This window comes from Opisthocomus hoazin, chromosome 2 (assembly GCF_030867145.1).
Source record: "Opisthocomus hoazin isolate bOpiHoa1 chromosome 2, bOpiHoa1.hap1, whole genome shotgun sequence".
In the NCBI taxonomy this organism is placed as follows: Eukaryota; Metazoa; Chordata; class Aves; order Opisthocomiformes; family Opisthocomidae; genus Opisthocomus; species Opisthocomus hoazin.
In genome coordinates, this window is record NC_134415.1 from 110,295,571 (window position 1) to 110,309,969 (window position 14,399).

The window sequence follows — 14,399 nt, forward strand, 5'->3', positions numbered from 1 at the left end:
GAGATAGGGGTCTAATGCTGATTGTCCATGTACTAGAGTCTTCCTTACTCCTTCCTCTAAATTAGGGGACACTGGTGGCTAAAGGGCAGCATCCTCATCAAGACAGGCAGCAGTTCCCTTGGGACATGTGGCATTTTTACCTTACCTTACACGTGATTTCCAAGTCAGAAACATCTAACTTGTATTCCTTAGAAAAGCAAGCTTTACTTCGCCATAGCTTTGATCTCTTCCCACAACACAAAATTAAATGAAGGAGCATTAACTTTTGTAGTAAAATATTAAGCATAACGAAGTGCACAAAGCAATTAAGTTCTACAAAAGGGCCTTTTTCCCGATGAATACAGCAAATATCAAGGTATAAAAACTAAAACGGGAACGTCTGCAAATTTTGGAGTTTCTATTAAGACAACTTGACTTCAGTAGCTGTGTGAATGTTTTTGTATAGACAGAGAAATGTTCGTAATGTCTGCATAAGACATACCTACATTTCCTGGAATATCTCATTATACTCTTTTATTCACTTGTCTTTAAAAAGCCTTTAACCTTGACATCTATTTGGCTTAGTAAAATAAATTATTTATTGTTCTAGTGGTAATAGTCTTCTGTTTCCATTTTCTAAGCCAAATATCATCTCTGGGTGTGTGTTTGTATGTACGAATGCAAGTATACGTACAAAAACAGAAGGAAATAAAGATAGGTCTGTAATACGGTATCTTCCAATTTCAGCAGTTCATGTATGTTTTTATGAATGCTGATTTTATTCAAGTCTTTCACACAATTTGAAATTTTCCTGTTGTCAGCCAAGTCAGATCTTAATGAAACTTCTTGGCCATTATCTAACTTAACACTCTAAAATCTTGAGTTTGACTTAAAATCATGGCACATTATTGAAAAACATTTGGCATTCTCTTGACTTAGTGTCTCTTTGTATGACTACTGTCTTCATATTTTGTAAATTTTTATGATATCTCAAGGCCTAGAAATTTTCAAATAATTCCCTTTCTCCAAATTATAGAATGTAACGTAATCCAGAAAAATAAAACCTGTCATTGCTAAAATAGCTACTTAACAGCTAGCTTTCATTTATTGTGTTTCAGGAATAGCAAAGCAAAACCTTTTGCCAGATCAGGGATGCAGTGAAACCAAAAAAATTACAAACAGAAGAAAAGGAAAAATGCATGTAAGCCTTTCACTAGTAACAAACTGAACGAGGTTTCAATTCCTAAAAACTCATAGGTTTCTTAAGCTATTAAACCGGATTGTTCCTTGACATAAAGAAATTTGTTAGATGAGGCTATCACAGACTCACTTAGCTCAAATCACGTACAAAATAATGAATTTATTTTTTGCTAATATTCCTCCAAATCATATCTACCCACTTACTTTCAGTACATCAATATCATAGGAGGATATAATTTTGTGAAGTGTACCCATTAAATCCAAAAAGAATTAAGCATTGGTAGTTCCTTAGCTGTCTGATGTTATCCAGTTTTCAGTGAATTCCATAAATTATTTATGTAATTGTCAATGCTAAGATCAGCTTCTCAGGAAGTTATATATTGCGTGCAAGGCTTATTATATCCAATTGACAAAGATTTTTAAGTTTAAAACGTACAGCTTGTAGATAAATGGAAACATTCTGAAAAGGGCTTTCTATTCTACTTATCTCTGTAAGTCATTTCCCATATATATTCCCCATGTATTATCATACTGCTATGTAATTTATTTTGTATTTACACTAACTTACACCTCCACTTTTTAATCCCCACTTATGCACCATATTTATGAAAGAAAAGCATGAAGAAGAACCATGAAAAGTAAAGCTGAATGTGATAAAAACTTTGTAATCACAGCAAAACTGTTATCCATACTAGCAAATATCCATCAGGACGGCTGCTGCTATTTGCTGATTCCTGGCAACTCTCAGCCCTTGGAACCTGGCGGAATACATCTCCAAACAGGCTGCAGCTCATCCGTGTGGCTTTGCTTTCCTTGATTGTCTTAAACCTTAAGCAGAAAGACTCGCACCTCTCACAATGCCAGCACACTCTGAGTGCACGTAAGTTTGCATGGTCGTGTTAAGATGCGGCCCAGACTTATCTCCTCTAACGTTTGAAGCTGCCAACATGTTGTCACACAGTTTTCTACAGGCACAGAGTGAGATTAATGGCTTTTTTAGGCACAGGATGGATTGGGGCAGATTGGCTTGAGTGCGAGCTCTGCCTCTTTAGGCGAATGGCGCTGACTCCTTGCTGTGTGGCAAACTCCAAGCCTCCGGGCACAGCAAAGAGAACAACTCAGGCACAGCCAGAGGGTCCCCAGCACCCTTAGAGAGCAACTGAAATCCCATAACCCCGTTGAGCAAACTGCCTCTTGTCCACCTCTTCTCATCTTCTGAGGGCTCTGGTACGTGTAGTAGACAGAGATAGCAAGCAGCATTTGCTTGTCATAATATGTGGTTTTACAGAGAAGTCAGGTATGTTTGGACTGGGACACCTGGGGAGAGAGGAGTTCATACTAGGGTAAAACACAGCAGAGGCAGGCAGTGTTTTGCATGCAGTTACCTCCAAGTAGATGATGCTCGTTTCTTTCATGCTTAACTCTTGTGCTGCTTTTACAAAAGCTTTTGCAAAAAAAAAAAAAAGTAAAATTAAGTAGAGAAAATCTTTAACTTTAGAAAAGGTCTGGCCAGGTCTACTCACCCTTTTTTTCTTGTTATGTATTTGTGTGTGGTAGCTTCTCATCCTTGCATGACAAGGCAGAGGCTTCAAAGGGGAATAGAGGTGTCTTTTCAAATTACACTTAGGTAAGAAAATAGCAGGTATGTGTGTGAAACACCGATCTTCTTAAATAAACTGATGAGAAAAGATAAAAGCTTTCCCGTCTCTCCCCCCTCAGGGAAGAAAAATATGTCTAAGAGAGTAGCATGTCAAGGACAGCCCTCTTCCCCTTAGGGCCAGCCTCACCATTGCCACCAGTCCTACCAGAAATTCCCCCAAATCTGACGGCCCGGGGCCACGGCCTGTGGTTAGAGACTTGGATGAAGGCCAAGGATCAACCGAAGGGCAGAATCTGATGGCAACGTTCAGGGGTGGGGCCTTTTCCCGCCGGCAGACGGATTGCCCTGTGTTACCCAACCTCACGGGTGCCAAGCATACGCGAGGGATGTCAAACCGCTCCCGGTTTCGATGCAGAGACCGACGAGCGAGGGCCGCACGCTTTGCTGTGGCAGAGGCCGCGTGTGGCGGTGCCCGACGACCCCGGCGCCAGGCCTGGTGTCCCGGAGCGCGGGGCCCAGCCCCTTGGCGCGGCAGCACCCCCCGCACCGGCCTCCCACAGGCTTCGCTCCACCTGCCCGACGGCCTTCCCCCGGGGAAAGGGTGCGGTAGGCCGGAGCTCAAACCCGCCCTCGCCTGGGGAGCCCCGCGGGGCGGCGCGGGCGGGCCGAGCCGCACCGTAACGGGGAGGAGGGCGGTTGCGCTCGTAGCAGCGCCCAGAGCCCGGCTGTCGGGATGCGGCCGCAGAGGGGAGGGGAGCGAGAGCGGCGGCGCCTTCCCCCTGAAGAAGAGCGAAGTTAAATAGCCAGCGCCGCTCTGCCGCCGTCCTCTCCCCTCCCGGCTCGGAGCCGCCGGCGAGCCCCGACACGTCCCAGCCCCCCGCCCGGGCCGCGGACAGCGGGGCAGAGAGCGGAGCGGTGCGGTGCGAACCCGCCCGCCCCGCGGAGCCGGGACGCTGCCGGTAGGGGCGGGCGTTTGGGAGTCGGTGCCTGAGGCGCCGCGTCCCGCCGAGCCGTCCGTCTGAGAGGACTACGGCAGCTTGCATGGGAGGAGATGAGCGTGGCGGGGAAACAGCCTCCTCCAGCACCGCTCGAACGCCCCGGCAGCCTCCTCGTTCCTACCTGGGCAAGTACCCGCTTTCCCCTCAGCCCGTCCCGGTACCGGCTCCCGCGGCGGGGCGGGGGGTAGGGAGGGTCCCGCCAGCGGCGCTGCCCGGAGGGCGGGAGGGAGGTGCCTGCTGAGTGGAGCGGGAAGCGGCGAAGGCTGGGCCGCCGTGGCGGGCTGGGAGGGGGAGCAGCGGCGGGACCCCCCTCCCCCCTCAGCCCGCCACGGCCGTCCGCCTTTCCAGCCCCGCACGACGCCGAGGGGCTCTCGGAGGGACGAGGCGGCAGGTGCCGAGGTTCAGCGCGGCTCCCTCAGGCGAGGCGCCCGCCTTCCCGCGCTTCGCCCCCCCTCAGCCCGACACCGGCCGCGGGGGTGAGGAGCCGGGCGGGCACCGGCGGCCCGAGCGCGGTCGGGTGGGATTTGTGTACCCCCTCTCCGCGGTTGCGGGGGTTTTTGGCTGCCGTGATCGCGATTTTCCACCCGCCGTGACAGGTTGCAGAGCGAGGGTCGAATTTCCCGGGGACAGCGGTGAATGTCTCGGTTTGTAAGCCAGCTGCGAGCCAGTGCTGACCAAAAAAAAAAAAATTAAAAGCTACTTCGACGTCCTTAGGACCTCACGCACTTTTAAGAGAAGCCCGTGAGGGAGTTGTTGGAATATAACTTGCCACTTCACGGCAGCGTATCTGGAAAATCATTTCTGAGTGATGCCCTCTGACGGCGGCTCTCGGCCGTCCCTGGTTGATACAAAATGTAGTAGGGATGCCCGGCGTGCATTCCGAAATCGCTACAGATGCTGGGGCTTAACGTGCTGCTCTTTTTGGCATGCAAAGTTGTTTTGCTGAAGTGTAATCGCAGTGTTTTTCAGTCAGCGTCCAAAGAGTTAGTCATTGCATTTATTATAAAATCATTTACCATTGCTAAACAACCCTATAATTTTTTTCCTTCTCCTGTCCTTCGAGCTATTTCTGTGACCACAGCCTTGCAATTTTTAAAAGAAACCTGTGTCATCTTACTCATATTTTATCCAGCGTTGTTTAGAAGGCATCTCCTTTCAGCTGCATGAAGGATGACTTAAAGACACGTTCCCCCTCACAGTGAATTCAGAACTGCTTTGAGCCTCTGTAATCGTAAGACTGAGAGTAGATATTTGGAAGATGCAAGTATAGGAGCAAAGGGTAGAGGGTACCTGACATCATAAGCCTGCACGGAAATCTGTGGAAACAAACTGTTGTCTTGTCCTAGCCGGCTTTTGCACTGTGTGCACTGTATATTTGCATCACTCTTTCGGCTGTGTGTGAAGAGATGCGAACGTTTAACCTTTGGGTTTTTACAATTCCTGTAATTCAAAAGGAAGCAATCGAATTAAACCTGCTGTAGAATCCTCTGTGTTTTAAAGCTGTTCCACAGCTCTTAATTTGTAAGACCTGTTCCTGAACTGCAAAAATAATCTGTGCGGCAATTACCTAAAATGTTAACAGCTGAGTAGGTTGTATGGCAGTTCAGAATATTTCAGCGTTAAAGGTGAGGGATAATCACTATCATTAGGTGAAATTTATGACTGGTATTCTTGTAGTTGTGTTAAATGTATACGTTTAAGGCCAATAGGACATGCTGTCCCTGCTGATACTCGTGGGACTTTTGCCTGGGGCTGAAGCAGAGGCTGAGTGAATGGTGAACTGACCTTTTGGACAAGAGTAGTAGGAACTAAAGGCTTGTGGCTATATAGTTTACCTGAACCCTAGGTTGGAAATAGTGGCATGAATCTCAAGCTTTGGCAAGCTGTCTGTTTCCAGTAAACACAGAACAACATAGCCTCACTTTCCAGAGTATTTTAAATGGACAGGTATGATTGAAAGAATGCATGTATGTATAGTCTTAAAAAAAAGCACGCCATATAGACTTCAAGTTCAACAGGGACATCTTATGACAGATACTTCTTTAGGTGAGTTCCTAACTGCCTGACTTCCCAGAGATGCCGTGTACTCAACCTCTGCACAGAAGTATGCCCAAAATGTCTTGAAAAATAAGGACTTGTTTTATAATTGATAGTGGGATAAGTGCTTGAATTGCATTTTCTTGAGTTACTTAACAGTATTGGAATCTGGGCCTGTTTACCTTGCTAAAAGAAAAATGTGTATTTTAGTATCGGTGTATTGACTGTGTCTGTGCACATTTTTCTCAGAAATAAGATATAATGACACTAGTGACCATTTAACTACTGAATATTGCATGCTGGGCCCACTTCGTTGTTTGGGATTGTGGTAGCTAGGCAGTTTTAAAGGTACAAGGTGTGTGGGGATTTTTTTTGTTTAATTTTTTTGTCCTCAGAAGAATGACAATTAAATACTACTCCTTGGAAAGCAGCTCAGCATACTTTTAAATTAAAGACAGCGTGATAGCTTGGAAATACAATACTCATGTGTTTTGTATGCTTGTATTTTTAACACTAACAATCTCTTAAGAATGTTTCTCTGAATATAATTATAAACTTCTTGAAGTGCAGTTGTGTATGTTCCGTTCTATAGAACTGCAATTTCAGTCAAGCCTTGTCTCTAATGTTTTGCCAGTCTCTTCTTAGTGTAGTTTCTGATACTTGTTTCATTCAGGATCAGACACATGTTCTTATTGAGCTGATTTCAGAAAGCAGCGTATGTTTCCTCTATCTCTAGTGAACGTTTTGTTCTGATTTCTCATAGAATTCTTCCCGTCTTTGCTCCTCAGAAATACTCAAGAGGTCGAATCCCTTTGGAATTGTTACCCACTGTGTCAGAGTGCCTGTGCCATGATTTTACGTGGATTTTATGATCTCGTTGATCTAGTATGCAATAGATACTGTGGCTTTCATTGTATTACTAGAAGCATAAAAAGGAATGATAGCCTTACAGTCACTCATACAGTTGGTATGACAGGATTTTAAATGAAGAAATGGAAGTGTAGCTCAATGCTATGTATAAATAAACCTTGTCACTAGTTTGTGTTTTTTTCAGAATAGCAACCATTGTCTTAAACTTCTGTTGTGCATGTTGTATGTAATAGACACAGTTTTATAATAACTTCCATACACAGCCACAAAAAAGCTGTCAGTAGACTTTTTCATTCAGCAGAAACGCAAATGAAAAAGATGTTGTGGAGCTTTTCTTGGGTAGCGCTCTGTTCTGGAGTTACCCAAATTGTGAACACAATAAATGCAGCACATGCAGATTTTCTGTTCCTTTCCTCTCAAAAAAACAAAACAGGAGGTCCTTCTCCTCCTTCTCCCTTTTTTTTTTTTTTTAATTTTTTTTGGAAAGCAGGTCCTGGGGCATGATTTGTTTTTTCAGAATTTGGCACCCACCAATACAGAAATTTCCTGAAAGTGAACACTATGTGTCATGTTACCACAAACATCGGTGTCCTGCCCTTTCCCTATCTATCTTTTCAGGGTCAACATTTAATCTTGCCATTTTACTAAAATACATGACCACCATTAATATTCCATGCCAGTATTTTGGTAGACTTGGACTGTATTCAGTCATACTGTATGTGACTGTAAGAAGCTTCAAATTTCCTATGTTTTTTTATTAAAAGTTGTATCAGGACGAAGGTGGCATGGATTTCAAGATTATTTCCAACATCTGTCAAGGCCACAATACATATCAATAGGATATACTTATTAATTGAAGCTTTTTCCTCCCACATGCTCATTTTCTAGTCAAATTCTTTGCTGGGCAAAAGCTGATTTCAGAAACTTTTTTGTGAAGTGAACAATTTGCTGATTTGGGGATGGAAAACACAAGAAAACAGATGGTGGAGCTTCATGATAGGGAGGGGGTGTCCATGTACTCCATTGTGTGAAGCCTAATAATTACTTTCCAGTGAAAATCTTGTTGACTTCCCACTAATTTGGGACGATGCTTTTTCCCCTAAAAGTCTGTGAAATTAATAGTTTCGAGATCTTATTAAAGAAATTTACTAAGCACTTACTAAATATCAGAGTATGCAAATGTTTCACGTTTCTTCACTTGGCTTCCTTACCATCACAAACCAAATGTGAATCCTGCTTCTACCTGTACATATGTCCATGAAAACAGTTATCAAACTGATAAAAAACATATTCAGCCGTATGACTTCAACATCTTAATGGAAATAAGACTTGTGCCCACCTGCTGCTCTGAAAAAGAATGTCTAATCTCAGAAGAACAGCGTTGGTATTCTTTTTACATCTCAGAACTGTGTTTTTATTGTAAGCATTTTTTTTCCTGATGTTTTAAACATTCTATGAGATGAATATAAATAGAATCACTTTCACTTGGGAGTGCAGAGACTGCCGAGAATAGAAATGGTAGCAGAGCTCAGCTGAAGGAACAGGGCATGCCAGTGTTTGTACAACACTGACACCTAATACTACTTGTCAGTGGCATCACGGTAATAGAGGCAGCAAACACAAATCAGACGCATTTGGATTGAAAGGGACTTTGGGAGGTCTGTGGGCCTAACCTTTCCCTGAAAGCAGTGACCGTGTTGAATTCAGACTGAATTGTTCAGGGCTTTTCCCATTGCATCTTTAAAACCTCCAAGGATGGAGACTGCACAGCCTCTCTGGGCAACCTGCTCCCTGCTGGCTTGTTTTCACAGTGAAGTGGGGGGCTGCTGTTAGCTCCTCCCCAAAGCTACTTCTTCTTTAGGTTCAAGCAAGCCCGGCTAACTCAGCTTCTCCTCACAGGGAAAGTGCTTCAGCCCCCTGACCATTTTGGCGGGCATCAACTGGACTTTATCCCGTTTGCCAATGTGTTTCTTGTATTGCAGGGCCCAAAACTGGATGCAGTCTAATGAGAGCCAAGTAAAGGGAAATGGTTACGTGGATCGCGTCTCTTGGTGGTGGTGCTGTTAGCCTTCGTGGCAGGCAGCATGCACTGGGAACACTGTACAGCCTGCTGTCCACCAGGACAGAACGATCTCTGGTCGTTTTCAGTATTACTTTTTTAATTTTTTATTCCCCCCTCCTCCATCCCTTGATGCCTCAGAGAGAAATTCTAAGCAATGAAAGTTTTTAAAAAGCAGATGGCTAATAAATGTGCCTCTTCCTCCATTAGTTAAGAATGAATGCCTCACTTGAGGGGAATTTAGCAGATTATTCTACTTGCTTTTTTGCGTGCTTTCATGTATTCCCCCCATGAAAAGCAGGGAAAGGCTGATGCTGACTTGCATCTGAAGTTAAGATTGATTTAATGTAAAAGCTGCATGTGAAAGTAAAGTACTTGGAACCATTTAGTGGATTTGCTCATCCTTCATGTTACTGACAAAGCTGACAGTTAAAGCCAATGGAGGCCTAGGATTGTTCTTCACTCCGGACACCCTTTCTCAGTAACAGTCATTTAATAACAGTTATGATCAAAATTTTTTTGGTCTGTTTCCTTTGAAAAAGGCAGGCTAATTCTCCCATTTTGAACTCCTCTGTACCTGCTTGTCTGAACTTCCTGTCTGAAGAACAGTGTGATTCCAGCGTAGGCTGTCGTACTGGAACCCCTCTGCCACTCTTTATTTATGTACATCAGCAGGCAGATTTGTGTAATGAGATTTACAAACTCTCTAAAGGATATAACCTTGAAGAGCTGGAAACCTTTAGCACAATCTAATCAATATTATCTCATTTATCATCTCCTTGTGAAGTTAAGATTGTAGTAGGGACAAAATGCATTTGTAGTATTTAGAGAAATTCTGGGCAAGGAAATCAATGCAAAACCTCAGTTGTTTTTTACTGTTTTTTAAAGAGGCGTAGTACATGCTCACACTGTATGATATTGTAAAACCAGTAGCCTGTTAGTGCTTCCCTCCACCGTGCCAAGCTTGCAGAACTGTTTATGCCTGTTTTTTGGGGATTTTTGCCTTTGTACAATTTATGAGACTGCTAAATCGCTGGATGCATAAAAACTGAGGAGAAACTTTTCCCCTGAACAGGCGAGTCCTCTGTAATGCAATCTGCTGTGCAAGCTGCACCCGGAGTAGTTTTGTTTACAGGTGGTTATCATCCGCACTCTGAACATACTTCCCAGAGTCTGAGCCACTGAGTCTCACGGCACTTCCTTGGTCTGAAGCAGTACTGACTTCTGCACTTTACTTATGAAGATGTGTAGCAGAGAAGGGTTAATTGATTTGTGGAGGACCACAGAAGCAGTCTTCATCGGAGAGAGATGGAATCAAAGCCTTTCAGCATCAAATCTTTGTTGTCAGCTCTTAATGATTCTTCCTTGCCACAAAATGGAAGTTTGGTTGTTGTACCTTTTGATGGGAATTCCCTTTTTATGCCCAGTTTTGTGGGAAAGTTAGCAACAAATGGAAGAAGTTCAAACGGGGTTCAGAGCAGCTCAGCCTGTGTTTTGTGATGGGCAATTTTGACACAGCTGGTGGAAATCCAGTGTGTTGGCTGCACTGTGCATGCTGGTGGGCAGAGTTTCCTCAGTGCTAATATTCTGGTTTGTGTTACTAACAGTTCTTAACATCTGTCTGTACACTGGATAAACTGTTGTCCTGGGTTCAGCTGGGACAGGGTTAACTTTCACAAGCCGCTGGGTGGGCTGACCCGAACCAGCCAATCAGATGGGATGTTCTATACCATGTGATGCCATGCTCAGTATTTAAGTGAGGAGCCGGCTAGAGGAAGGGTATTTGCTACTCAGGAGCAAGCTGAGCATTGGGTGGTGAGAACACTGCGTGTTGTGTATTCTTTTTATCAGTATTAGTGCTGGTTGTTTTCTTCTCCCTTTGCCATTCTGTTAAACCGTTCTCATCCCAACCCACGAGTTCTGCCTTTTCCTTCTGATTCTTCTCCCTGTCCCACCAGGCAGGGGGAGGAGTGAGAGAGCAACTGTGTGGTTCTTTGTTGCCAGCTGAGGCCAAACCACAACAACTGTAAATAGTATACTGAGTTTCAGAGTACAATGTGGAGAGGGTGAGCATTATTGTTCCTATTTTTAGTGGAGAAGCTGAAGAATAGAGAGCTTAGTTAAGGGGTTTTTTTTGTTGTTACTGTTCGTTTGTTGTTTTTAAATTGGGATTGAGTAAATTGTTTTTCAGTACTTTACGTTTCCTGAATACGTGATAAAACTTCTCCAAAGATTAGATGGAGAACGTTTTTCAGTTTTAAAGTTTTTTTCCACATCTCAATTAGATTTTTTTTTTTTTTGATAATTTTCTTATTGGCTTGAGTAAGTCATGAATTATCCTGTCCCATCCAATAACTGATGTGGACTTCTTTGGAGAATACTCATTCATTTAACTTAGGAGCATAAGCATACTTGCTTCTGTTGCTTGTGTAACTAAGTAATAGTATATTTAGCATCACCAAGAATAGGGATATATTATATGCCTTATATAATAGCTAATATGTAATATGAAAAATACAGAAGAATAAGGATACACATTCAAAACAGCGCTAAATGATACAGGAGATAGTAACGAATATTTTGTTTCCTCTATAGAAGCTGTCTTTTTCCTCTAAGTGTATGTAAAACTACTACATTTACTGGAGGAAAGTGTCAGAAGAATTGATCTCATATTTGGTATCATGAGGACGCATGTGCATTTGAGAACTGTAGCAAACATGGGCTGCCATCTTCCTCTCCAGCAAAGCCCATTCAGTCAACAGGCAGAGAGACAGATTTGTTTCGCTGGCAGCAGCTAAGATGTAGACACTGCAAGGAAATTCATAGGCGTGTATCTTTCCATACAAATCCCGTCTAACAGTATTAAGTCATGTTTTTAGAAAGGCTTAAGGAATTACTCAGGTGTTCATGTGTTAATGAAATGCAAATTTCTTCTATATTAGTAAAATATTCTACTCTCTTCAAGCAGGCATTACAATCTAATTTTATATGATGTCTTTTCCTCTGTTTTTTTCAACATATTCTGCTGTTTTATGCAGCATTTTTGTAAATGTAGCTTTTAGACGTTCTTCTGCCACCCTTCACGAGCCCTCACGGAACAGCAGTATAAGGGTATACAGTAATCTGTGCTGCATGCTCGTTTTCAGAACACAGTTGAAGCACAAGGAAGCATATGTTGCCAGTTCAGTCTGACAGTCCTGTTTTGTGATGTAGCTATTGCTTTTTATAAAATCTTTTCTAGTTTTGAATTGCCAGTGTAGTTATCAATTGCATCAACACATTTTTTTATGCAACTATTTATTATACTTTTCATTTAAAAGATGGATTAATTACTAAGGCATCTGGTGCGTCATATGGTGCATATGCTGGATGTGCTAAACAGAACAGTCTTTTCTAAATAATAAGAGAAAAATGACATTACATAAAATAATTGGACTTTTTAGCGTGCTTTGAAGAGTAACTTTACTGTACTAAAATCTCCAAGTCAGTTGTTCAGGATTTTGTGATCATTAGAGGAATCTTTGCTTCTGCAGGAACAAGGGTGCATACCTGTATGTATCTGGACTCATAATATGTGAAAAATAGAGGGGAAAAAAAGACAGTATTTTGCGAGAAGAACGTTGTTATACATGGGCTAATTATATGATACTTCTTGTGAGTGATAATTACAGAATGGGTTATAGTTAACCTTATTTACAATTCAAAAAGCAAGACATTTTTATTCTTACTGTCTATAGAAATGACATATTCTCCAAGGTTATCAAACACTGAATGAAGACTTTCTCAGTCTTCAGATAACCTGTAGGTAATAGATACACTTCAACCCACTCTAACTCCACACAACCCTCCAATCCCTCTTGTCGCGTCTCACCGGGGGGGGGAGCAACTCCGGTTCTGTGAATCCCTTCGGGCTAAATTAAAGTGAAACTACACCAAACAATCTATTTAAGCATTTTATTTATAACAGAGATACCTTGGAAAACATGGAAAGCATTGTCAATGCGAGTTCTTATAAAAAATGTCTGTAAGAGGGAGAAGAGCGAAGAAAAGAAAGAAGGACAACAAAGAAGAGGTCTATCACCCTAGGATCCCGTGATGATAATGATAGTGGGCGTGGCATCCTCCAGTGGTGGGCGCGCACCAGGCTCTTTGCATGTGTGTCTTTTATCACCCAGTCTCTGCCCTTAGTCACACCTATTGGCAGCTTAAATGGCAGTTCTTCCAGAAAGTTCGTGATCATCTGCGCAGGCGCCAGTCGGGTGGGAGATGTAGTGATGGGTCCATTAGGGGGTCTCAAGCCCCTTCCTCAAATAAGCTTTTGTATGACATCTGGCCATATTTGGGTAAGGCACATGAGAGACGTAGGACTGCGCATCCTCTGATCCGCGCTCACCATCCTGTGTTACGTTATTGCAGTCTGCTGTGGCTGGGCAGACCTCCCCACTGCACTGTGGGTGGGCACCCTCCTGCCTTCTCAGGACAGCCCTTTGAAGGACTGCCCCGGGGCTGAGGCAGCTGTTTTAGAACAATGTTTGAGGCGTTAACATGTTCAATCTCTGATACCTTCATGTATTTAAGACAAACTTCACACTCATTCTACATTAGAAAATTACTGAAATCTATTGTAGCCAAAATTACTCATGCCAGTTTAAGGTTGAATTATTAATTTGTTACATACTGTCATCTCCAAGGGAATGATGGCAAAAATTGGATATGAGCCAATGTATTCACTGTTTACAGTTATACATCTTTGTTCCCAATCAAATCAAGTTTGATATGTATCCCCCCTCTTTACTTATAAAGTTTAGAATATGAGGCTTAAATCTTTCCAGCGTACCTTCCATTTACAAAAATTAATTTCTTCAGTAAAATTGGACTTCCAGAAGTTTAACAGCAGTGTGGGTTTGGTTTTTTTTTTAGTTTGTTAAATGGCACATTAACAAAAGCATGGCACCGTCACTATTCAGTTTAAGCACTCAAGGTTGGAGATATAGCAGGATGTGTTGGTCTCAAAGGACTTCCAAAAGCAACATGATCTTTTCCGGGAATACACTGATTCTAACAAGAAAGCAGTCGTCTTTAAGCATATCAAGCTTAAGAGTGTGTGGGTACTCCTAAAGGTTAGATGGTCCAGTAAGCAAGTCGGAAGTCTGAATTGTCAGAATGCTACCACAGCAACCTATTGGTGAAAATTAATGAACTGAAATTGTTTAGATCTGATTTGCACATACAACCCCAAAGAGCCTTCTGTTGTTTATGACAGACAATATAAATTGTAGCTTGCAAGAATGCTTCCTTTTTCTGACTTTACTACCTGTATTTGAACCTTTAGAGTAAGAAAAATAAATTCGATTTGTGATTCTTAGCAAGGGCAATTTTGTAGCAATTGGAACCATCTGTGACTAATACCCTCAAGAATATTTTTTTCATGTGTCAGGAAAGAGGAAAGAATGGGTAATCTTTTACTGTCCCCAAGTCAAGAAAAAACCCAAACCAACCACAGTTAATGATCTGACTCAATTTGTTTTTTGTCATCTCTTCATTTTTTAGTTTATTGTGTGACCAACTGTGCTTATGTACTACTGTGCTTATATACCCCTCTTTTTCTGTACTCCTTTCTGCTCCTTCTTTACATTCCTTGTTTTATCCCTAAAAA

At 42.6% G+C, this 14,399-nt stretch overlaps 1 protein-coding gene across 1 annotated transcript in view; it reads left to right on the forward strand.

Annotated features, from left to right (window-relative positions):
- Positions 1–3,747: 3,747 nt before the first annotated feature.
- Positions 3,748–14,399, forward strand: part of SNTG2 (syntrophin gamma 2) — a 323,296-nt gene continuing 312,644 nt past the window's right edge. The window contains exon 1 of the mRNA XM_075410732.1: positions 3,748–3,902. Within this exon, the coding sequence (XP_075266847.1) occupies positions 3,831–3,902 (72 nt within the window). The 5' untranslated portion in view covers positions 3,748–3,830. The remainder of the gene's footprint in view (positions 3,903–14,399) is intronic.